Raw genomic sequence first — 26,762 nt, 5'->3', positions numbered from 1 at the left:
GACAATACTGACACTATATTCCTCATTCCAAAACCTTCATTTTCAGTATGTGTCACTTGCAGGGAGTGTACCCACAAATAAGTATTTGCGGGAAGCCTGCGAACAGCTTCTTTAAGGTGAACAAAGAAAAGTAAAAAAAATATATGGAAGCCGAATATTCATGGAAAGTTCATATTGAGTATTTGAAAAGGACCAACCGGGTGTAATGTACAATGGCCTGCTACAAACTGGTGAAAAGATAACAGAAACTTTGTATCGAAATGAATTGATGCGTTTGAGCCGAGCATAGCCTGATAAATGCCAACAAACGCGTATTTTGAAACACTAAAATGTGGAGTCCTACCCCATTCGTCGTATAGCAGACGTTGTTCCTTCTGATTACCTTTTCTTCCGATCTATAACGTATGGCCTGACTGAGCAGCATATGAGGAAGCCAAAAATTGGGTCGATTCGCGGATTGAGTCAAAATGCGAATGTTTTTCCCTTCGTGGTATTCATGTGTCGCTAGAAAGATGGAAACATTTGTGGCTAACGATGGACAATAATACTTCGGTTGATTAGTCAGTTAGAATTTTTTTTCGGAATAAATGCTCGCAAATTTCTCCAAAGAGAAACATTTTGAAGACATCAGTTAAAAACGATTTCAAATACCTTGAGTCACATTTAAAACCCAACAAATTTTACAAATAGTTGTTCTCTAGACCAGGAAGTACAAAAGTATAAAAAGAGGCAACTACATTTTTAAAACAAGTAAGTAAAGTCTAAAGTCGGGCGGAGCCGATTATATTATACTCTTAGACTCTCAACTACTTCAAATTTGCTGGGAGCTATATAAAGGTTTGCATTTCCAGATACAAATACTTTTAATGGAGACAATTTTTTGTACTTTTACAAAAACTCTAGAATTACAATTTAAATCGGCCCTGGGATGAAACACAATGTTAACATAGTAAAAAAATATGGGAAATATGAAGCGAGATAAATTTTAATGCAATTATACAAAAGAGCATTTATGATTTATCAGGTGATACATATGTATTCGAGATATAGGGCAATTTTAGTAATATTTACAATTTTTGATACTGCTAATTAGCAGTGGCGACTTTACAGGGATATTGGTTAGATCCCGCCAAGATATATGGTCAAGTGTGGGTTGTGATATATTATTTGGTCAAGTCGGGCGACTTGGAGCCTTATTTAAAACTCAATCGTTCTGTGGAAATTCTGGCATTACAGTGTTTAGGATATGACTAAGATATGGGGAAATCATCACAGAATTTTGTGTTAAGTGTGGGAATTTTGGCCTTATTTGTATAAACCGGAAAAACGAATATATGGAGGCTTTATCTAAATCTGAACCAAATTAGATCAAACTTGACACACTTAAATATCATATTAAATATATTCTCTGTGGAAACTATCCAGTCAATTGGAGGAAAATCTCATTGAAAATGGGTCTAAAATATGAAACAGTCTACCATATTTCCCCAACTCTGGTGTACGTATATATGGGAGCTATATATAATTTGAACCGATTGTGACTAAATTTGACATGCATTGTTAGAATAATAATTCTGCAATCTCTGCAAAATTTCACGTAAATGGAGTATAACTATAGCCTCCGTGATCATATGAGTGTAAATCGGGCGAAAGATATATATGGGAGCTATATCTAAATCTGAACCGATTTCAACCAAATTTGGCACACTTACCGATACTATTAAACGTACTCCTTGTGCCAAATGTGAAGCAATTCAGGGCAAAACTCTGGCTTTTGAGGCCATATAAGTCCAAATCGGACGAAAGATATATATGGGAGCTATATCTAAATCTGAACCAATTTTAACCAAATTTGGCACACATAACGACACCGTTAAACGTACCTCTCGTGCAAAATTTGAAGCAAGTCAGGGCAAAACTCTAGCTTTTGAGGCCATATAAGTGGACATCGGACGAAAGCTATATATGTGAGCTATATCTAAATAAAATTTCACGAAAATCGGTAGTAAACTTTGGCCTCTGTTGCCATATGAGTCTAAATCGGACGAGAGATATATATGGGAGCTATATCTAAATCTGAACCGATTTGGCTGATATTTTGCAAGTTTTTCGAGACTCATAAAACATTCGGATGTACGGAATTTGAAGAACATCTGTTGATAAACACGCCAATTATGACCAGATCGGGGATAAATATATATGACAGCTATATCTAAATCTGAACCGATTTTTTCCAAAATCAATAGCGATCGCCTTTGTCCCCAAAACGACCGTGCCAAATTTGAGGACGATCGGACTTAAACTGCGACCTAAACTTTGCGCACAAAAATACATGAACAGTCAGACAGACAGACGGACATCGCTAAATCGACTCAGAATTTAATTCTAAGACGATAGGTATACTAAACGATGGGTCTCAGACTTTTCCTTCTTGGCGTTACATACAAATGCACAAACTTATTATACCCTGTACCACAGTAGTGGTGAAGGGTATAAAAAGAAGACATCACAGATCAATGTTGCCACAATGAATTTTTTATTTTGGACCGACATTTTTCCAAAGTTGGACCAAAATTCGCATCAGCGGACCATTTTGCTAAATTAAATTGATATCATTTAAAAGTTAAAAATTTCCGAAAATTTTACTTCGATAGAAAAATTTGTCAAATTTTTATTTCTATTTATTTCTATAGAAAATTTTGTCTAAATTTTATTTCTATAGAAATTTTTGTCAAAATTTTCTTTCATTCGTTTTGTTTTGTTATTGTTGGTTTTGTTCTTTAATCATTGTTGTTGTTTTTTTGATTTCAGCTTAAATAAACAAAATTCTATTTCTATAGAAAATTTTGTCAAAATTTTGTTTCTATAGAAAATTTTGTCAAAATTTTATTTCTATAGAAAATACTGTCAAAATTTTATTTCTACAGAAATTTTACCAAAATCAACCAAATTTCATTTGGTCCCACCATCCGATAGGAACAAAATGGCAATCCTGTCACAGATATAGGAAATTTTGAGTACTACTCAAACATGTCTCATTTAACACATAACACTACCTTCTTCATCTTCTTTCCGATTTAGTCGAAAGAAGAAGTATCTTTGATGAGGAATATGAAGGAAGAAAATATATGAATTTAGGTTCTTTTCATAATGATAATAATATTCATACAATCCTAAAATAAGACCACGTAAATGAATTTCATATTTTTTATTATTAATTACATTTAATGTTCTACCCAGCTAGAGGATTAGCATGTATCGTTACACCATTTATTTTCTTCTCTACGTGAGGACGATATGTTTTGGGATTTACGGGTAATTTTTCCAATTCATCCAAAGCATCGAATCCGTCAATGATTCGTCCAAAGAGGGTATATTTCAAATCCAAATTAGGTTGAGCTGCATATGTAAAGAAAAACTGGCTAGCGTTCGCATTTGGACCATTATTTGCCATTGATAACATGCCACGATCTGAATGCTGTAAATATTTAATATATTAGCTCTGAAAATTCTGAGACACAAAAACGTCTTACTTTTAAGTGATCCTTAAACTCATCTTCAAATTTATGACCCCATATAGATTGACCATTTTTCCCCGTATTTGTGGGATCTCCCGTTTGTACAATGAATCCTTTGATATTTCGTATAAATGCACATCCATTATAATAGTCACTTGCACATAAAGCTAAAAAATTTTCACAAGCCTTGGGACAATCTTCGCAGAATAGTTCTATTTTTATGTCTCCAACATCCGTATGAAATGTAACCGACTGAAGCAAGTTTCCGCAAAAAAGAAAATAAGAACCCGTTTTAATTAGAACTTAAACATTGTGCATGCAACGGGATTTTACATATCAATTTCTATAAAAGTAACGATGATCAGTGGAGCTAATAACAGCAAAGTACGTTAAATTCTAAATAGTCCTGATTTACCGCCCATTCGTGGAATTTTCGTTCTCCTCGAGACGAACGATTCGTCAAAAATCCCGTATTGATATCTCGAAAACCAGAATCTGGGGAGTTGTTTCGGTGTTCGATAGTAAATCATAAATAATGAGTTCATGACAAATTTCAGGATTTTCTAGCAAATATATCTAAAGTTTTTTTAGTTTCAATTTAGATGAACGATTCGTCTAGAGTCGATTTTGTGTTTCATGAACAGGCAGTTAGTTAATTGAAAACAATAGTTTATTAGGTATGGACTTTGAAGGTTTTAAAATTTCCCATTACCAACTATCTGTGATCGCTGTGTTCATTCCAGGTTTCTATTCAACCTTTTTTAATTAAATTAAATAAAAAATAACAATCAGTTTTTCCGAAGCTATATGTAAATTTAAAATTTTTTGACAATTAAGTTTGGATCCTCAAGGGAGCCACCGTGGTGCAATGGTTAGCATGCCCGCCTTGCATACACAAGGTCGTGGGTTCGATTCCTGCTTCGACCGAACACCAAAAAGTTTTTCAGCGGTGGATTATCCCACCTCAGTAATGCTGGTGACATTTCTGAGGGTTTCAAAAACTTCTCTAAGTGGTTTCACTGCAATGTGGATCGCCGTTCGGACTCGGCTATAAAAAGGAGGTCCCTTGTCATTGAGCTTAACATGGAATCGAGCGGCACTCAGTGATAAGTTCACCAATGTGGTATCACAATGGACTGAATAGTCTAAGTGAGACTGATACATCGGGCTGCCACCTAACCTAACCTAACCTTGTATCCTCAAGTGGATCGTCGAGGACCTGAATTTTCGGAACGACCGGAAGTGATAAAGAATGCAGCCGATGCATGCTCCCCTTGCATACAAAGGGCAATGGGTTCAATCCCAGTTTCGACCAAACACCCCTTTCAGCAATCTTGGTGAATCTTCAGTGATTCATCGTATCGGTGGATGTCGATTCTGTATCAATACTAGTTGTCTTTGCGTGCAATATATCATTATTCAAAGTCAAATTCCGGATCCTCTGGATGAGTCTTTGGTCTCTGAGAGATGATCATTCGAGAATAGTCCGGCTTTAAACCACGAATAAAAATGTCTATTGCGATATTTTATGATTCTGTCTTAAGTAACAATCAGTGAAATAAAATTCTCCTGTACAAACTCTCCCTTTTATCCGCATAGTGGAGCGACAAGAGCCTTTTGATTAAAAAACAACATTATAAGCAACTATGGTTTAAAAAAAAATTATAACATAATGATGAAACATACTGCAAGAAAATATACAACTTAAAATGGATGGCTCTTATAAGCAATAACACAGCAACAGATATTAAATGAATGAATGAAAGGATTTCGTCGATGAAACAAAAAATTACCATATTTTAATTAATATTGTTATTTTACACCAGATGTCCAGATGTTGCTTGTTTATATTTTGATAAATTTATAGACTACAGTAGTGTTGGGAAAGTAACGAGTATTTGATTACTAGTACTCGTTACCTTTTCAAAAATATTCGCCGAGTTTTCAAAGAAATTACAAATGAATTCGACGAAATGAATCAATTAGTGTAAAGACAAAGAATTTGGAAACGGTCATACTTTGCGGGCATGCATGTATAGGTCAGTACTATGTTCAGAATCGAGTTAAAAATCACTTTCTAAAAACTAAAGGGTGGTATTAAGTTCGAGTTTAAGCTGAATACTATGTTCAGTTTTCAAGCTGAAAACCAGCTTATTTTCACGGTTACTTTTTTTAATCAATTAATTTTGAAATATTAAATGGTTCGCAATCAATACATTGGATCTTTTCCATCCATAATTTGAAGAGACTTGATAAAAATGTTATCGTCTTCATATATATTTTTGCACTTTTAATTTAGTGTTTTGGTGAAAAACTCGAACATAGTACTCACCTTTAGTTATTTTTAGTTTTTATTTTTTAAATGAAAAATGTAATTTTCTTAATGAAACAATGTCAAATTTTAGGCAACAACAAAAAAATTACATTTTCCCCTTTATTGAAATTTATTTCGTGCTCTTAATTTCTTTTTATTTGCATTTTAATGCTATGTCAATACTTGTCGTATACGCGTTTGGTTCGAGTATTAAACTAATGTGGTAAATGGTTTGATGTGCTCAGTAGCCAATCTTCCTCTTCTATAATCTTTGGATTGGAGCGGTTTTATATTTCGGTTTTCTAACGGCGTAAATAATGAGGGCGGTACGAGTACACCGTTGTTTGGAAATTTAAAACGGGTTGGCAACGCACCATTAAAATGTGTAGAATCGACCAATTTAAAGGTAACTTCATACGATAAACTACAAACGGGGAAGGAGTTATGTCCCTTTCGAAACCGAAACTTTTTAAAACCGAAACTTTTAAAAATCTGGTAAGAAATTGCACATTTTTTGATAATTCTTGACATTTACAACATCACATGACTTGGTATATTTCGAAAGTTTCGGTTTCAAATATACCCTTAAGGTAAGTACTATGTTCGCTTTTCGAGTTGAAATTTTCGCGGTTACTTTAATAAAACAGTTCAATATGAAGCAGATAAATTAATTCAATAGATTTCGGCAAGACTTTACAGGAATATTTTGGTTTTAATTTATAATTTTGATTATTTCAGGAAAAGTAATCGCGAAAATAAAGTGATTTTCAACTCGAAAACCGAACATAGTACCCACCTTTAGTGTGTAAATATAACCACAGCAATAGGCGGACTCTTACTTACTTTTGTTTACTCAAATTAATAAACATCTAAATAATCGTGTTCTACTTCACCACAATGATTCTTTTACAATTCTCTTAAAATGCACTTTGTCTAACTCTTTGAAGATACTCTTATTGGCACTTAAGCGATAGTAACAGCGTTTTTTACAATTCTCTTAAAATGCAATGATTCTTTTACAATTCTCTTAAAATGCACTTTCTCTAACTCTTCGAAGATACTCTTATTGACACTTAAGCGATAGTAACAGCGTTTTTCCGAAGAGTATTGGATATCGTATATCGATTCTCAGGGGCCAAATTACCGCAGTCGAAATCGAGTAAAGGGCACCTTATACGGTCGGATAAACCCTACGACACAACACGTTGCGGCGACAAATCCGCTAGTATAAGGCCATGTTCACGTATTGCGTGGACGTCAAAACAACTTTGATTTTTTCCGGTTGGGAGGCACAAATCTTCACGTGTAAGGGGATGTTCGCCAAACATTAGCAAAAACAAATTTATTTTCATAATTAAAACAAGCATTTCTGCAATGAAATTAATGAGGGATCGCTAATTCAGCTTGGAATTTTTATTGTTTCTTCCATTTTTACTGAAAAAATGGCTTTAAACCTAACTTTTCGTCCGTCTTCATTGTTTGTGTTTATGCTTCTTCTTATTTCTTCATGTTGTTATCATAATTGTTCGTGCAGTGTGAGGGTAAAACTTGAACGAACACACAACAAATAGGCGAACCTCTGTCGTAGTGTTTATCCGACCGTCTAAGGTCCGCTTAATTCGTCATCGTAGTGTAGTTTACGCGGATCCCCGCAGTCGTTATCGAATTGTTTCTACTCGAAGTTGAACACGATAGGTAGCATGCTATCGAAAACGAAGTATGTAGTGATTTTTGAGCAGAAAAAAGGTAAACAAAAAGAAAAAAGTTGATGAAAATGTAATTATTATTCTATTTTAGCAAAATACATTTAAGAAAATATAATATTACTTGCATTTAGGGAAACGGATCAAAGAAAGGAATGCTCAGTAGCCGCTTCAAAAAAAAACTTTTCAAGAACATATTTAAAAGTTTCTTTTGACAGATGAAAACGTCTTTTAAATCTATGGATGTTTAACATCATCAACGCAATTAGTTAAAAGCACTCACTTCAAAATAGAATCACTTACTCTACTTCAGGCAATGCTAAAGGACTGCTTTGTCACGAATATTTTTCCTTATTAATGCCACTTTGTACTCATCCTCTGAATCCGAAGACGAGGAAAACAAAAAAAACACACAAGAACAATATAAATATCTCAGAAATACATAATTTGATAACAAAAAATTATTTTGAAATTCTTCTATCCTCCAATTTCTTATTACCATATGTTTACAGCAATGTAAAAAAAGTAGTAGACAAAATAAATTACGATCGAATGCGGTGATCCAAAAATTTAATGCGATCGAAATGTTTCTCTATACGAAACAGAACTCGATGACGAATGCGGTGATTTGGCCCCAGAAGTGCCATCAAATTCAAAAAAAAGTTGGCATATATTCTAATTTCTTGACGTAAATATCTAGTGTTTCCAATGATTCCTAATTTTTCATACTCACCACATGACATTGTGGTTTCTTTTCCACTTATTTATTTAAAAAAAAAACGACTAATAATCTAACATAACAGATAATCTCCTGCATACAAATTAGCGACACAAACCTAACCCTCAACTTTTTACCAAGGAAACTCAGCTTTGTTCGGTGAATAAATATTTGTCTGTATTTCAATTAGATGGAGAGAAAGTGCTATTTAATATGTTTGTGCCTTTTCAGCAAAATTTTTTTAAATCCACTCATTCTTTAAAAGTAAATAAAAAATATAAAGCAATGGTTTAGCTTGTTGCAAAGAAAATATTTATTGATGAAAAGAAAAAAAAAAATAGGAAAAAGAAAAATTATTAGGGCTATTGTTTCTTGAAAAAGTTACATTTATGTATAATATAAGAGTAAATATCAAAATATTGTATTGTAATGTTGATGTCTTAAAACTTAAAAATAATAATATGCTATACATGAATTACAAAAAAAGAACATATTACTGTAAAGTTTAAATCAAACACATATAGGAGACAACAAATATAATATAGATATATAATAGAAGATTATGAAATCAGACAATTTAGAAGAAATTAATACAGAAATTTTTAATCCTTGAAATGAAACATTTTGGAATCGATATATTGACGTGTTTCGTATATAAAAAAGCAAAAAAAAATTCGATAATGCGATATATATGAGAAATACTAAAACTAAATATATATTTTTTTTTGTATTTTTTATTGTTTTTAATTTTTTTTTTTAAATTTTTTTTTTTTAATTTTTTCTAATTTATCATTTTACTGGTGATATATACGACATAATTAGCTTTGCTCTTAACATTGATTACGATATTTCTCCCAAATCCAAAATTATATGTCCATAAGCTGACAACACATGCGTTAATTAATTTTGCAATCTCGGAATCTATCCAGCAGAAATACTGGCCTTGTTTATTCGGGTATGTGGTATCCGGTGTTGTTATAGTATTTATTACTTTTGTGTTAGGATGCCAGCTATGGTGCGGTGCTTGGTTGGGATTTGACCGCGTAGTTTACTCCTCAATACGATAGATAAGGAAGAAATTCTCGACATCCTTCTCAGCGGCTGGTGGTGCCTCGACAGCTTTTCTGGATAATGGTTCGAATCCCATTAGCAAGAAGCTTTCCAAAATGTGGGCGCGATCTGCACGATCCTTACGGATGCACATGACCACACCATCCACCTCCAGCTTATCTTCGGCAAATTCTAAGAGAGACAACAATGTTTGTTGAGAGGCCTCTGGAGCCAGTTTTTCTGGCATGGCCACATACAAGATGTTATTCTCCGGATTCAAAACGCATTCCCATTTGGTGAATTTCTTTTCGGTGACATGAAATTTGATTGCAATGCGTGTAGGATGGTCTTGATTCAATATCTGCTTTACTATCTCTTGACAATCATCATCCGAATAAATGGATTGAACATCCGAATCCGAGCATTCCGAAGATGCTGAGGAAGTGCTGCTACTGCTAGCACTATTGCTTCTGTCGAAGACACTGCTGCCACCAGACGAACCAACAGAAGATTTTCGAGTGTAACCTGAAAAAATACATATTTTTTATGTTTTTCATAAGAAATAGCAATTTGGCAGATAAACTGCTGCCCTAAATACTAACCTGTTAAGAGAGACGCCCTATCGTGATCTGTTCTGTGGTGGGTAGGGACATCAGGACCACCACAGAGGCCCTACGCCGAGAGAGATACAGTAGGACTCAGTCGACATGTTGGTAGCGCAAGACGAGGTGGAGATGGTACGCAACTTATTCTCAGCGCAGTTGGCGCCAAGGACAGATTCCGTAAACTCTCTTCTACTACTACTACTACTTAATGGGTCGCTGTAAGAAAAGAAATCAATTAAATTTGTATCTCATAAACCTAGAGTTATTTTGTGTGAAAATAAAGTTTGCAGTGATTTGGATGAAGTCAAGTATTCAATTACTTATTGATTTCAAAATTCCTTTCTTCGAAGAAAATAATACATCTACTAGAAATACTGCTATTTCTTAAAAGAGAAATGCATTCCCTGGCACATTGTGCTCAAGAAAGAGGAGGCGATGTTAGTTTAACAGCGGTAATTTTATTCTTTTTCGAAACATCGATATAATTTTACATAATTAATGCGTATGCTCTTATCGTTCACGTTTTTGACAAGTTTTAACAAGAATGCATTTGTCATCTATATTTTTAGTTTAAAAAAAGTAACTGAAAATAGTACCAATCTTATGGTAGCGTAACAGAAACTGTTGACTTCTTTTTTCCGAAACCGGAGAACTATAATTTAATATTTCTTATTACCAAATTCAAAACAATTTATTCACATTTTATCAAAGGAATTTCATCTTAAGAGTAGGTAAAACCTATAGGTAAATAATAGGAATAAAATTGTATTTTAATGTAATATGTAAGAATTCAAAACTATTTTTCAATGAGTAGTTCTTTTTTTTTATAATTTTAACTTCATTTTTGCTTATTTAATTATTTACATCCAAACTAAAGTTTTATACATCCAAATCATAGACTCTATATTGCTATATATCTATATATCTACGGTCTATGATCCAAATATAAAATTCATTCTCTATACCTGAGTTGCCAATCGCTGCTATAAAAGCGTTGTGTCTGTTATTGTCCAGTTGGCAGCGCCGATTATGCTTGTCAAGCACGCATACAATACACATCGTGATTCAAGCAAATTCAGATGTAGAAAAACATGGCGCTGCGCTGAACTGTCAAATACTAAAGACCACTGAAAAAAGCCGTACACATTAATCGTTTACTTTCTAAACACTGAATAAAAAATAACTAAAATTGTTAAATATTCTAAAGAAAATATTTAATAAACATCTAAAAAATGTCTATTGGTGTACCAATAAAAGTTCTCCATGAGGCTGAGGGCCACATTATCACATGTGAAACAATAACTGGCGAAGTCTACAGAGGAAAATTAATTGAGGCTGAGGACAACATGAATTGCCAAATGACGCAGATTACGGTAACATACCGGGATGGGCGTACAGCACATTTGGAAAATGTATATATCCGTGGATCGAAAATACGTTTCCTCATACTGCCGGACATGCTAAAGAATGCACCAATGTTTAAGAAACAAACCGGCAAAGGGCTTGGAGGGACAGCGGGCAGAGGAAAAGCAGCTATACTACGAGCACAAGGTATGTAGAGAAAGAACCATAGAAAGCACCTACGATATAAATATGTTTTCATTAAAGCCCGCGGTCGAGGACGTGGAGGTCCTCCTGGAGGTGGTCGAGGTGGGCCTCCTGGTGCCCCAGGTGGAGGACGTGGTGCCTGGCAAGGTGGTCCAACTGGTGGACGTGGTCGCGGCGGATTGTGAGATGGCTAAGAAATGTTATACTTTATGGATTTAGTCATTAAGTTACTCTGGAATTTGTGTTACGCGTTCCTATCGAACGGTATTCATACTATGAACTCAAATTCGGAAATAGTGTACATTATTTTAAGACTTATAATATATAATGGCCCAAAATATTAAGTCTCAAGTAGTAAATTTGGATTTCCAATAAATTTTAAAGTTTTCCAATTAATTCGTGCGTAAAAATTTACATTCCGAATTTTCCATCTGTATAGTTTCGTCAACTGTAGAATTGATCGACTATCGGCTTATTACGATAAAATTTTATCATAAATCAAACAATTTGGGTGCTATAGATTTTTATAGTTTTGCTAAAACTTGAAAACGGTTGTCGCGAAGCAATAGTTTCAAATGTTTACGATGGCTGATCAGAATATTATTCTTGCTAACCCTACTTCTGTAAATTTGTATGCCGTTTTGTTGAAGCTAGCTAGAAAATATTAAATGACAGATAGAAGAGTACATAAAAAATGAAAAGGAAATAGCAAACATTTTATAAAAATAGATATTTTCCAACGCAATACTAATTGCGCAAGAAAGCATTTTCCCGAAAGGAATTATAATTCCTTCAGATTTTCTTACAAATCTCGATTGTTCCAGGACTTATAAAATAACATATGTAGATGTTAATCCTAAAGCAACAACGAACGTTATCATTAAACTGCCAAGTCTTCGCAAAAAAAAAGTATTTACCACATTACTCTTTGGGCCAGAGTAGGCCACAATATTTGAAGTCCAGCCAATTAATTAAGACGAAGGAGGTTTTATAGGGAATTGAACGAATATGATATCTCACTCGATTATGGGACTACATATTTGAAGTGCATTTTAGAATGTTTTTAGAGCCAAGGATTTTAAGGATATGGTGTCTTTAAATTCGCTTACTTCACAAACAAAAATACCTAAACTACTATAATCTTTGAAGTGCCCAAGAGGGTATTCTCTTTAGTGAGCGGCATGTTGCAATATATCTTTATGTGTAAAGTCAAGAGATATACAAATGTTCAAAGGTTCTACACACATCTTACAATTAGGGCAGAAATACACAAGGAACTTAGAAGCCCAAAATATTATATTTTCTGGGTACTTTATTCACGTCCATAACACGGCGTATCACGCTACGTGTAAATAACTTTGAATGGCTCAGAAACTGGGATAAAAGCCCATAACCATTTGTAACCTACATGGGAATGCGAATAATTCCTAAATGGAGTTCGGGATTGACCATGGCCATTTGTATCCTACATGTTCACCGGTGGCTCTAAATGGAGTTCTGGATTGACCCTTAATACAACTCAAAACTTTCTAAATTTGTATATCCTTGTTAACACTTTTAACTAAAACTTCAGTGCTAATAAGACATATATGGTTAGATTGTCGGTATTTGAATACTCCATAAAGAGAGCAATTCCATGACAGTAATAAAAAACTAGACTGTCGACAGATAGCTCTCTTTATTTCGTGATTCGATCAAGGAATGCAGCCCCAAGACAGGCTAAAGTTAGGGTGTTAATTTTTAGGTAAGTAAAGAGATGTCATGCGAAATGCAAATCGACGTATTAACCATCATTGATAAACGAATTTGAAAAAAAGGTTCTAGTTATGTATTTTAGAAGTTTTATTTGTAAACTAAAAATATACCATTTGATGAAAAATAAACTATATTATTATTTTATATTTTAATAAATTTGTATACTCTTTGCATTTCGTCTGACTATATATTGGTAAAGTAACGTGTGAGAAAATTGACAAAGGACAATGTTTAAGTGTTCAGTAAAGAACGCCCGTTGTTAGTATGGACAAACATCAAGACACAAAGAAATATAAAAGAATATAGAAGTTTAGAATGAGCACATTCATTGTAGCTTATCGAATATCATACAAAGAGAGCAATTCCATGACAGTATTATAATTGTTTAACTGGACTGTCGACGGACAGCTCTCTTTATTTATATATTCGCTTCAGATTCGAATAAAAATTATTAATTAAAATAGGATCAAGTTAAAATAGGTTATGCATGTATAATGATAAGATGTTAAAATTAATATAATAATCAACAGATGTCCAATCTCATTAATATTGAATTGTAACGACGTCGTGTCTGTTGTGCCATGCAATTTTATTTTTATTTTTTATTTTCATTTGTCACGGCAGAAGGAACATAAAAGAAAAACATTCGCATTTTCAAAAGCACACAAATTCAAATTCGTCAAACGACGTATTGCGCACTTGGCACACATAAATAGAAGAGCCCCTCTACACAAGAAATGTGGTATATTCATTCACTTGGGCAATTCATATTTTTGAAACATATTATCTATTATAGATGAAATTCACTGATCATTTTGGTTGTTTTCAAGGTATTCCGATTCAAATATTAAAAAATCAGTAATCTACACTAATAACAAAAAAATTATAAACTTTTGAGAGTTTAAAGATACCATTACAATTCAATTAAGAAAGCATTAAATTCCGCTTTCCCAAAATATGTAGGTATACTAAGTTCTACATTTACCGGTGTAGATAATCTGGGTATCCTGTTTATTTTAATATTATTTGTTGAAAATTTGAAAAATACAAAAAAAAAAAAAAACAAAGAACAACAAAACCAATACGGTACACACTATAACCATAGAAGACATGCCATGCTAAAATATTCAAGGAAATTGAATAATAGATTTCTATCTGTATATCAGATTGGGTCGATGTTATCAATCGGCATATTGTTTGTAATAGCGCTTAACAAAATTTCCTTCTTATTTTATATTAAATTTTCCCAAAAAAAATCACCAGCGGCATAAAGTTTTAAAACGTCGACATTTTAACAAACACTTTTTTTTAATCTGTTTAGTTTTTTATTATGTTTTACGTCTGTTGGTGTCTGCTGTGTACTTTTTTATTCTACAATAATATTTATTTATAGTTGAATTAATTAAGAATTGTGTTATTTGTAGCATTTATTTTTCTATGAGATGGAATATTAAATATATATGTAGGACTAATTTGAAAGCAATCTATTGCCATTTTGGTATTGAGGGCACTGCACCTAAAATCCAATGCAACCCGCCCTATTATACATATGTATTTGTATGAAAGAACAATGGAATCTTTTTGTTTATGCACAAACCATTTCGATGGTTATTAAGCATAAAAAAGCAAACAAAAATTTTTTACAATAGTGCGTTATGATGAGCGTGCAAAATTGGAAACATTTCATAATGAATTGGGTTTAATTGAAGAAAAAATAGCATTTTTAATAATTTTTAATAAAATTTTGTATTGTATTCTAGTTCCACAAACTACTGTATTTTTTTAATGTATGGCAAATCAAAATTGTGCTTTAATATTGGTATCAAGGTCAAATATGTGCATTCAAGTGTGCAAATGAGAAATTGTAATGAATTAAGAAGCCCCTTCTGTTATCTAAATCACGAGTAGAGTAGAGTAAATGAAAAACAATACAGACTTTATATGCCGCTTGCACACCGTGCTATTTGATGTTTTTGCATAAGAAAGTAGTGGTATAGTTTGCTGTGTCTCAAACGGATAAGCTAAAATTTACAAATAAAAATCAAACTAAATTTAAGTGAAATTGTTTCAAAATATTAACCGTCGCTCGCATTCAAAAGAAAAACATTTACATTTCTATACTAGAGCCGGTACTAATTTTTTTTATCGCAAAAATCAATACAAGAACGGTATAAGATTTGCTCAATAAATGATTAAAATAATATATTCTGTAAGTTTTTCTTATTTAAAATGAATTCGTAAAAGAACTAAGATGGAGACAAATTAATACTTTATCACAATAAAGAGGAAGTGAAATTAACACACGTATACAAACCTAAACTTATATATAATACATAAACTATGTATTGGCACAACCAATTAAACAATTGTGGCAATATTATTGACTTTTTAAAAATATGTTTTTTTTCGGAAATTAATTGTTTATATAGTACACAGAGATCTAAAACAAGGAAACATGTATTCTCGTGGACGGTATTAAAAAATCATTAAAGTGGGAAACTATTTTTTTCGCCTAATATTATTTTTGCGTTCTATAAACAGAGGCCGGATCTCTTCCCGGAAATAAAGACAATGGAATAAAAAACTAACAATTTGGAAAGATGACTGAGAATCAGAATATTGTTTTATTATTTTTAGCAACTTTTTGCTATAAACATAAATTCTATCACCAATACATTACCTAGAAATATCAAAATTCACATGGTGAATATTATTGGTATCACAGTTTGTTATGGTGACAGCTACAGCAGCCATTATTAGTTTCAATATACTTTTTTCAAAAACAAAATACGGTACGCAGAAGGCGTATATTCTAATGGGTTATACCACTTTTTACACAAATTTTATTACAGACAGACAATTATACTAAAATTTCTATCACAGTTCTTTTACGATATTACAATTATGGAGAGACCAACAATTTTAGCTACTTCCAACAATGGTGTTCATATTACGTTTTAATTTCGTATTATTTTTAAAATATTTATGGAAAATTTTAAACATCTGTTGAAACAACAACGAACCAGCGCGTTGCTATATATTTTTTCTTTTTGAATATATTTGTTCACGTTGAAGAATGGCACGTTCAAAGTTCTGCGTCCGATTAAAGACTACCATGAAAAAATATAAGCTAAAGATTTTTATAACAAAATCGAAATAAACGCTAGACAGATGACGAATAAACACGACCTAACAGACAACAAAACAAAAAAATATTGGCTTAAGGTAGCGGGAGGTGGCAGATGATAATCAGATGTGGGGTACCGGTACCGAACATGTTTTTTCTTTTGTTCTTGGCATACTCATATGCAAGTAACATAGCTACAACCATGTGAGGCAGTTGACAATTGATTTGTTTGTAGGCTCGTTAAAAAAGATTTGGATGTGGTAATCAAAACAAACCCAGAATGATTGTTATACACAAGCATTGTATAAGACATCCCAATAAAAATGTTTACAAAGGAAAATCCCGTGGAATGGCCACTGTTCAATATAATCCAATATTATAGGCTTTAGCCCTATATTATAATAATTGAATAATATAGTAAATTTTGCAATATTTTTCAATTGTAGTAAAATTGTTCAATGTACGTAATAAAAAAGAAAAGTGTCACACGTGTATAGCATAACAATTAATAAAAAAAACGAATTGAAAGGTCTATAAGTGTGGCACGTCGTCCCTCATTTTTCTCTTAGGTGTCTTAGCATGGATATTTATTTAAGGAAAGGGAACAAACTGAAAGAAAATAGAATAGAATCTAAATTTTTAATCAAAAATGTCGATATTCTCCTTGTATTTCTATTTTATTTTATTTCTTATAGCTCCAGTTTAAATGTAATCACGTTCATAACACTTCCAAAAATAATAAAACTTTACATTTAGATAATCAGCTGTTTATTTCAGTTTCTTAAAACATCTTTATTGTAAATCGGTAATTTGTATACAAATGACCAGCCACAAAAATTATATAATTGACATGTTGTCTGTCTATTGTTTAGATATATTGAATATGAATTGAAATCATCACAATTTTCATATCGATTATAACAAATATGCAGCATATTAGAGAGATTGATTGAAAATTTGTTTTTAATAAGTTGTAACTATAACATTATGATTCAAATCTTAACAAATTAGATTTTGGCAATCAGGGTTTACATTTGAAACAAGCTCTTTTGTGGCGTTTACAGTTATTTTCTTTATTTTTCAAAGTATGTGAAATCATCATACATAATACTGTTGACGTTTCCGAGAATTTCAACATTTAAAATATCTTTAGAGGGAGTTTCACGCTGAAAGGCTTGCTCTACGGATGCGACTAAAAGGAAATAGAATCAGACTGTAGCCACCGATCATAGTCCTTAGGATGCTGGCGGATCTAGTTGGTCAATATTTCATCAGAAAATTTCCCTTCAAACATAATTCAAAATCAATTGATAGCATTTTATTCGATGATGTGATGTGTATATGTTTAAAAAGCACGAGGTACTAAAAACAAACCACTTGAATGAAATGTGTGTTTTTGAATACCTCATAAGATAATTAATTTTTAATTTATTTTTTTATAAACTTCTTTTTCTACTTTTTCTTATATCAATAGATTAATTAGTGTTCTAAGTATATAAATTACCTATACTTTTTTTCTTTCTTCTTATTTACGACAACTGAATAGTTTAGTTTTCTTTTGTAACAAACAGCATATGCTTAAACACCCGCCCTCGTTGCAGTCGGGTCTACGGCCCGGGGCAGACACAGGGTTTTCAACCCTGTCCAAGGACTGCAAACCCCCATTTAGAGTATGCTTATTTCCCGAAAAACTCGAAAATACCAACTCAAAGGGCTACAACAACAACACCGACAGGTGCATATGATCTAGTTATTATGCACCTTTTAAACTATATTTTGTAAATTTATTTATAAAATATTTTGCAAATAAAATAAAATAAATAAATTTATTTTTTATTTTCATAAAATTTAAAACGCATTTTTCCCATATATGTATGTAGGTGTTTTTGTTATCTGTATTTTCCCTATGCGACGCTCATACACTGATAGGAAAAAGTCTACAAATAACAGCAGTCGGAGTCTGGTGCTACATTTTTGTAAAGTTTTGCATCAAATTTCCATTTTAACCCAATATAAACTATTCGACTTTATAATTAAAAGTCAAATATAGGAGATTTTGGCCGAACATTAAAAGTCGATTAGATTGATTTTAAAAATCATAATATGTCGATTAGTCGAATTCACAATAATTTGTTATCCCATTATCACAGAAAACTATGAAATAGTTAACTTTTTGACTGGTTTTGCATTTCAAATTCTGCTTCATATGTTTTGCAGTGAAAATTTCACCCCATTATTTATTTAAAATGATAAGCAATACACATTGCGAAAATGATGACTTTGAAAAATAGCTCATTTTACTGTAACTCTGATAGACGTCCAAGACAGGAAAATTAACAATGGAGACAATTATACATAAGAAATGAAAGGGATATTATAATAGTTTATTATGCCATTATTTTATATCAAATTGGTTCGTTTAAATAGCCAATTCGTTCAAAAAATACAAGAAATACATATCTCATCTATACTTTCCATGTGTAAATCCATTTTTTTACTAACTAAAAAAAATTTTGACACTCTTGAAACAAGCAAACGATATGCTATCTTGTTTTCGCTATACAAACAATAATCAAATAAAGCCACATAATAACCATATAAACAACAATTGAATGACGCACATAATAATATTAACAACACATACATATATATTTCATTATACACTATGATAAACACACATACATATGTATATCAATACCTTAAAATCATAGTGTGATAAGTCAACTTAGAATGATAGTGAAGAAATCTAAATTTCAACACAGAGATTTCATCATATGTTCGCTATTATCGTAATTTCACAATAAAGATCATAAAGAATATTCTTCAACGTCTTCAAATATGATTAGCATTATTTTTTAATGGTATATGCAACGTGTCGCCTTAGTTCATGATAATGGGTCAACACTTTCCGAAGTTGTATAAAAACAAATTTATTGGCCAGGCCTTAGTTATTGCATGAAAACAATGATTTTTGACTTAGTCTACACTTAAATTAAGGTATCCACATATACAGTAACTACTAAGAATGAATAAAAAGCATAAATTCACGTGTTGGCAAAAAACACAATAAAGCGAAATTCTAAATTATTAATGAATCTTTAAAAATAAAATTTTTTTAAATGACGTCTTAGTAGATATCGATTTGACAATTCTACAAATACAATAGCAAACATCCCTTATTAAATTATAATATATGCCAATATTTATAAAAGATGGCGAGATGCTTTGTTAACAACAACAAGTGAAAAAATCACGTGATAAAAATATGGAAATCAGAAAGTTGATTGTCCATATGTAAAAATACCAACACACAAAGAGCGAAGGCGAAAAGAAATATAAGAAAACGTGTAAATTGATAACAAAAAATATACCAATTAAATTTAATTGTACCCATTTAGTAACATGGAATGTACAAAACCCAATAAAAATTGGAGATTCGGGATTGTTCCAATTTATTTGTTTGGTTGATGATCAATATAAACGGAAGATTGGAAGAAATAACTGCACAAGAACAATACGAAAATTAATTGTCAATCAATTTAATGGGTACGCATATTACTACAAATAAACTAATGTTTATTTTTCTGCAATTAAAAAAATAGTTTCATAAATGCTAAACATAAAATTTCAATATACTACAAGTGTTCTCGATACAAACGTAGAAAAGTTTGTGTAGAATTTAGAACATTTTATATTGGTATACCGTTTTAAATTTTTTTATTTTTTAAAATATTTGAAATTCGAAATACCTACACCCAAAGAAATTTGTTAGTAGGGACAGCAGAAAAGTCTGCTAAAACAGCAGAAAGTCTGCTGAAGAAGGGACAGCAGTCAGTGTTTGCTGAAATAGCAAACATTTCCTTCTATTTTTTAAGCTCGATTACACTAAAACATGTTTTATTTTGGCAAAATGTCAACATAGGAGCTATCCTAACAGAATTAACACAATATTTTATGAATATCTAAAAATCTGAATATTTATCTGAATATTTATACCAAAAACTACTTTTGGTTCTTAAATAAGCTTAGGGCAAAATTTTATAACCTAAAAATTTTATAAATTGTTGTTCATTAGGCCCTGAAGTACAAAAATATAACAGCAGACATCGACTGCTGTTTTTAGCAGACTTTTTTCTATGAGTGTATAATAAATGCTTGGTTTATTGGATAGTACTTGCTCAAGTTTAAATTAATAATTTAATATCCAAAAAATAACTTTTGTCAATAGTGGCTGAGCCTCTCAGTAATCCTGACCACAGTGTTATACGGTTCTCCAAAACTGACAAATTTATTTCGACCCACAAAATAAATTGGCAAAATACAAAGGCAGCCTGGTCAAAATTTCAAAAACAAAAAAAATCAAATGCTGAATATGTTCTTTTTCAGCCGCCGATTCTTATAAATTACAGTTATTAAATTTTCCCATATGATTAAGCTAGCAGACCTAAGTTGTAAATTTTGTGTAATTTGGTATGATGCCGTAGCTTCTACATGTCAGCAAAACCTTGAGTGTTTCTTGTTTTTGTGTCAAACGTTTTCTCTCGTTGCAATATTCCTTCATCGTCGAGCAAGTGTTTTTATAATATTTCAGTGTTATGTGTTGGAATTATCCTTTCATTGTGTTCTTTTGATGTTGTTGAAATAGTTTTTTATTTAAAAGATGATGTAGTTACTAGGCAGGCTTTCCGATGATATTGTTTTCATTATTATTTTATATATAATATAATCAAAACCAGTTATTATAGTTATAAGTATGCTCGATTAAAAATATACAAAAGTTTTTAAAATCCGAAGATACATAAATAAATAAATAGGGATCACATACAAAAATTTGTTCCACTCAATTTCATCTCTGGACTGGCGTAACTACTAAAAAACTTTTTGATAGGTTTTTCAATCAGTATTTAATTTCAACAAGAAAACTTGGAACTTGAACTCGAAACGAAATTTCCCCACGTTAAGAATCCTAAAAATAGTCCCCTAGAAACTTTGTATCTCTGCTGTAAACATTCGACAGAATGACAAAGATAGTATCAAAGAATTCATACTCAGACTTATGGAACGGCAGAATTGATGTGCCGTAAGTCGGGGCATATATTTTCCTAATATATCATACTCATACTGAAGTACAGCTTAATTTCAGACCTGCTAAGAATTACAAATTCCTATTCCTATTCACTTTCAAATTTTTAATCGTGCATTGGTTAACCTATCCGTGCAGAATGTACGTTACTATCTAGTTTTAGTAGTGAGTAGTATTTTCTCTGTATAGCATACTTCCTATGGCATACTTCCTATACCACATTGGTAAACTTCTCTCTTACCACTGAGTGCTGCCCGATTTCATGTTAAGCTCAATGACAAGAGACATCCTTTTTATAGCCGAGTCCACCACGTAGCGAAGCTTTGAAACCCTCAGAAATGTCACCAGCATTACTGAGGTGTGATAATCCACCGCTGAAAAACCTTTTGGTGTTCGGTCGAAGCAGGAATCGAACCCACGACGGGCATGCTAACCATTGCACCACGGTGGCTCCCTTGGTAAATCATACACTCCTTTCAATTTCTCCAAATTAAAATTTTCTAAGCGAAAAATGTCACAACTGTATCAAATCATAAAGCTATTACGACACACGCTAAATTTTAAATTATAATTCAAATATGATACAGCTAAGATATTTCATTCGAAAAATCTTATATGACTCCAGTTTTAATATATCAATAGAAACTACGATTTCACATGCCCAATAATAGTTTAGATAACAAAATCAGGTTTGTTGTCTTAACTTAATACTTGTAGGTGTAAAATGAAGACAAATGAAGAAATTCTACCAAAACCTCTTAAATTATTTCCACTTTATCAAGATAGTAAAAATTTAAACTTATATTGGTCGTATACATGTAAATATATTTGACTTAGTACAGTACATATTATACGATGCTAATCAGAATTTAAACTAGAAATTATCTAGAATAAATGTACATTCATTGTTTGTCGAGGAATAAACGGAACGATAAGATAAAGTTGAATTTACGTAAAAATTTAAACAAAAGCGCTAATGTGCCTAAACAAAATGGTTCATTATTTTCGGATGCAGCAACAACAGCACATGTATGTGTGTATATAATCATCTACTCTGCCCCTTACCTGTAGTCGAACAACAAACCTATTTACACTTGCCGGATGACTATGCCAAATTTTATAGACCTACAATAAACCCATACATAATCTAAATAACTAGAAGGTTAGTAATAACTAACTGGTATATACTTGTAAATGTAAATTATTTGTTTGTCCTAAGAGTTTATTGTTCATGGTACTAAATTCATTGCAGCCTCATATTCAGTTGTTTGTTTGTTTGTTTTTGTGGAAAATTCCATTCCACTCTGTTTGTTCACTGCAGGCATTCAGAAATTTGAGTGTGGGGGAGATAAACAATCAACTCGAAGATTTGTTTATTTGGAGTAAAAAAAACCATACATAGTATATACATAATATGCATATTAAGTTTTGTCATGTGATTCTTATTAAGATATAATTGGATACATTTATCAAATAAGAACTAGAAAATAAAAAGGCAAACGCAATTAGATTGAGAAAAAAGTCAATTTTATTGGGGGAATTTTTTGGATTAGATTTTTTCTAAAGAATGTAGTAAAAAAATACGTTAATGCGTTAAAGTGTAGCAAAATTGTTGAACACGACTAGCCATAAAAAGGTCATATGTACACTTATCGTGATTTGCTAACTATATTTTATGATATTGGAAATAGTCGAAATGACTTATGATAAACATCGAAAATTCGATTAATCCCTCACACGGCAAAAGTCAACATTTCGACTTTCGACAATACCTAAATGCATCCTGATCGTAAGATGGAATGACAAGAATTTTGTATATCAGTTGATTGTACACCCAAAAAAATTTCGTAGTAATACAAGGATAAATGGCAAGACAATCATAGATTTAAAAAACAATCTCTGATTTGTTATAAAGAATCAGCAAGATTGATTGCAATTCTGAAGCATGTTTAGAGGATGATTTTTAATTATCAATGACATGGATTTCATAATTCATCATTGAGTTATAATTCATCTAACTCAATGATGAATTATAGGACTTCTGATGGTGACATTAACTTCTCGGAACTTATGTCCGGTATCAGATTTAAAGACTCCGCATTCGGAAGAGGTCGGAGTGTGGTCCGAAGGAAAACATTTTTAGAAAATATATTTAGTGTAGTGTATAGTTATTCAAACCGAGCCTTTGCTATAAATTGACTACTAAGTGTATTTTAGAGTTTCTACTACAATTTGTGGGTGAAAATAGAAAACTTTCACTAACTTTTTAGATTTAAAAATGTCTACAAAAAAATATATAGGCAGACACATTTACCCCCATATTCTATTTTACGAATTAGCAAAACGCAAAATACCGATATTATGAGGTTTTCCCTGAATTTGACCATTTTGAGAAGACGCAATTTGGATTGATATATTAAAAAAAGTACTGCCACGTTTATGGCAATGCGATCCTAAAACCAATAATTTGGTTCAAATTTATATATAGCTGCCTATTATTTAACACTCTTATTTTTATATTTATTTCCATAATGTAGGCGTAAAAGTATCTGACAACACTATCAATAAATCAAATCTAGGATCGGTCTATACGGATGATATGTCTAATTATAATATTCAGACAGAAAATAAAACATTTACCTAATTTTAGGTGGATCGGAAGAAAAATAGGAGCAATTTTTGTGTAGTTGATTGAGGCTGAATACATATACCCGATCCTTCGGGACACTCAATTATTCTAGTGGGGGTTCAGAGTATATGGCGCCCAATTGAACCATTTTTTGTATGGTCTTTTGAGCGTGAATACTTGCATTACTTATGGCGATTACGATTGGGAAAAAAGGTGCAACATTCTCGAAATTGATTGCAACATATCAAGGACACTGTCATAGATTTTGGATCCTTTATACCTCACAATATTATAAATTAACAATAACTTTAGAATTACACTATCATTTGGGCGAAATGTCAATTAGGGAAAAAGTAGTGTAACACCAAGGCAACATATTTTTTGCGAATCGAAAACGCCCTAAACCAATTTCAGGCAGAACGGGTAAAAAATAAAACTTATGGACGCTCAAGAAATGTAAATTGGGGATTGACGTGTACCTTTTGCAGTACCTGGATAACTATAGCAATAACTAACTTTGAATTTTGAGATCATGAGTCTACTTAACAATTTACTTTCCGTCCGTATGTATGTAGGAACGCGTTTGTAACCAAACTCTATATCGCAGATAAATGCAAATCGACTTGAAATGCGGTACAAAAGTGATTTATCAGGGATGAGCCCTATTGAATTACATTGGCAAGTATAATTATATAGGCACTAAGTATATATCTATCAAATACATCAAATATTTATTATGAGAAATATTAGTTCTCATGTACTAAACATCATTACCTATTACCAAATTATACTATTACCAAATTATCTATATACAACATTCAAAATATATAACTTGAGTACGGCATACAAAATTTAATTTGTTCAACTGTAGAACACAGACATTGTCTTGAAAGAAAGCATATGTAGATTTTCTTCTACAACATACTAAAAAACGTCTGCGATAAATGTATATCAAAGATGATCAATTCCAATTAAATTGAATAGTTTATTTTTTTTTATCGCATGTATACAAAAATAGTCCCATAAGAAAATTCTAGTAAGGCACCGTAAACAATTAAGGACTGCATTATGTTGTTTACAGTTTAAAAAGATAACAGAATTTCTAGATAACGCACGAGTTGAGTAAACTCGAAGAAGAACAAACCAACATTCCAACTTCGCTCAGACTACTTAGTTGTGGATGCGTGACAACTCAATGATGATGTGTTCAAAAGTTGGTACATATTTAGTATCATGAATAACGGTCATTAAATATGTACAAACGACATAAAATATGGTCATGAAAACAGGTCAACAGAACTAAGTTAACATAACTACATATTGAACACTAGCTCTCTATAATCTTTGTGTTTGATATCTGTATCGCAAATAATGTAGAAATATTGTATAACTTTTCAATATTTCTTATAGGGAATCCTAACTGAATTACACATCTAGCGAGTGGTTCTTCAAATAGTTTAATTGTATAGAAAATTTCTAAATGACAATTTGGGCCTTAGACTCCCGAGTTCAGATGGCACAAGTATGTGTTTTGGCTCCCTATTGATTTTGGAAGAAATCGGTTCAGATTTAGATATAGCTCCCATATATATATTTCGCCCGATATGGACTTATATGGCCCCAGAAGCCAGAGTTTTACCCTAATTTGCTTAAAATTTTGCACAAGAAGAACAATTAGTACTATAGTCAAGTGTGCCAAATTTTATTGAAATCGGTTCAGATTTAGATATAGCTCCCATATATATCCTTCGCCCGATATGGACTAATACGGTCCCAGAAGCCAGATTTTTACCCCAATTTGGTTGAAATTTTGCACAGGGAGTAGAATTAGCGTTGTAGCTATGCGTCCCAAATTTGGTTGAAATCGGTACAGATTTAGATATAGCTGCCATATATAGCTTTCGCCCGATTTACACTCATATGACCACAGATGCCACTTTTTAACTCCGATTTAGTTGAAATTTTGCACAGGGAGTAAAATTAGCATTGTTGCTATGAGTGCCAAATTTGGTTGAAATCGGTTCAGATTTAGATATAGCTCCCATATATATTTTTTTCTGATTTCGACAAAAATGGTCAAAATACCAACATTTTCCTTGTAAAATCGCCACTGCTTAGTCGAAAAGTTTCGTTTCCCATATTTTGTTACTAACATTGTGTTCCACCCTAGCCGACTTAAATCTTGAGTCTATAGATTTTGTAGAAGTCTATCAAATTATGTCCAAATCGAGTGATATTTAAATGTATGTATTTGGGACAAACCTTTATATATAGCCCCCAAAACATTTGACGGATGTGATATGGTATTTTCTTACTTGTTTTCAATCGAGTTTTTGAAGGGTTTATTTCATTTCACAAAATTTGGAAAACAATTTTGTACCTTTTTACATTCCTAAAAATTTGGGGGGTTTAAAAATCTATTTAGAACAATTTAGATTCAAAAATTACTTGGCAACACTGGCACATTATCAGCAAGCGAGAGTATTTTATAGAGAAATACATTTAAAAAACTTCTAGCGAAAAATTTCATTCCCATAAGAAATGCATTGCTATTTATGCTAACGAAATTTTCGGTAGCGTTCACTTTTTGTGGCATTGAAATCTTTTGTAATAAAAGACAAAAATTTTAACCTCACATACGGTATGAAGTAAAAGTTTCCAATAAATACTATGCCATTAATTTGATATCATTTTGGTACAACAGTTTTTTTA

General features: G+C 32.0%; 3 protein-coding genes across 3 annotated transcripts; 1 reads left to right on the top strand and 2 right to left on the bottom strand.

Moving 5' to 3' along the window:
• Nucleotides 1-3,193: 3,193 nt before the first annotated feature.
• Nucleotides 3,194-5,429, bottom strand: LOC142240923 (peptidyl-prolyl cis-trans isomerase-like 3). Its single transcript, XM_075312672.1, has 3 exons — nucleotides 5,312-5,429; nucleotides 3,534-3,770; nucleotides 3,194-3,478 (listed from the first exon to the last, which is right to left on the bottom strand). The coding sequence occupies exons 1-3, from the start codon at nucleotides 5,312-5,314 to the stop codon at nucleotides 3,233-3,235; spliced, it is 486 nt and encodes a 161-aa protein (XP_075168787.1). The 5' UTR covers nucleotides 5,315-5,429; the 3' UTR covers nucleotides 3,194-3,232.
• Nucleotides 5,430-9,000: 3,571 nt separating this feature from the next.
• Oda (Ornithine decarboxylase antizyme) lies at nucleotides 9,001-16,144 on the bottom strand. Its single transcript, XM_075311197.1, is given in 4 exon segments — nucleotides 9,001-9,828; nucleotides 9,906-9,957; nucleotides 9,959-10,124; nucleotides 15,892-16,144. Coding segments are annotated over 4 exon segments (819 nt in total). The 5' UTR covers nucleotides 15,966-16,144; the 3' UTR covers nucleotides 9,001-9,301.
• Nucleotides 10,984-11,852, top strand: SmD3 (small ribonucleoprotein particle protein SmD3). Its single transcript, XM_075311198.1, has 2 exons — nucleotides 10,984-11,459; nucleotides 11,517-11,852. Exons 1-2 carry the CDS (start codon nucleotides 11,141-11,143, stop codon nucleotides 11,639-11,641), a joined length of 444 nt encoding a protein of 147 aa, XP_075167313.1. The 5' UTR covers nucleotides 10,984-11,140; the 3' UTR covers nucleotides 11,642-11,852.
• Nucleotides 16,145-26,762: the final 10,618 nt, after the last annotated feature.

This window comes from Haematobia irritans, chromosome 5 (assembly GCF_050003625.1).
Source record: "Haematobia irritans isolate KBUSLIRL chromosome 5, ASM5000362v1, whole genome shotgun sequence".
Lineage (NCBI taxonomy): Eukaryota > Metazoa > Arthropoda > Insecta > Diptera > Muscidae > Haematobia > Haematobia irritans.
The sequence above is the reverse complement of the archived record's forward strand: the minus strand, read 5'-3'. Positions and strand labels throughout refer to the sequence as shown.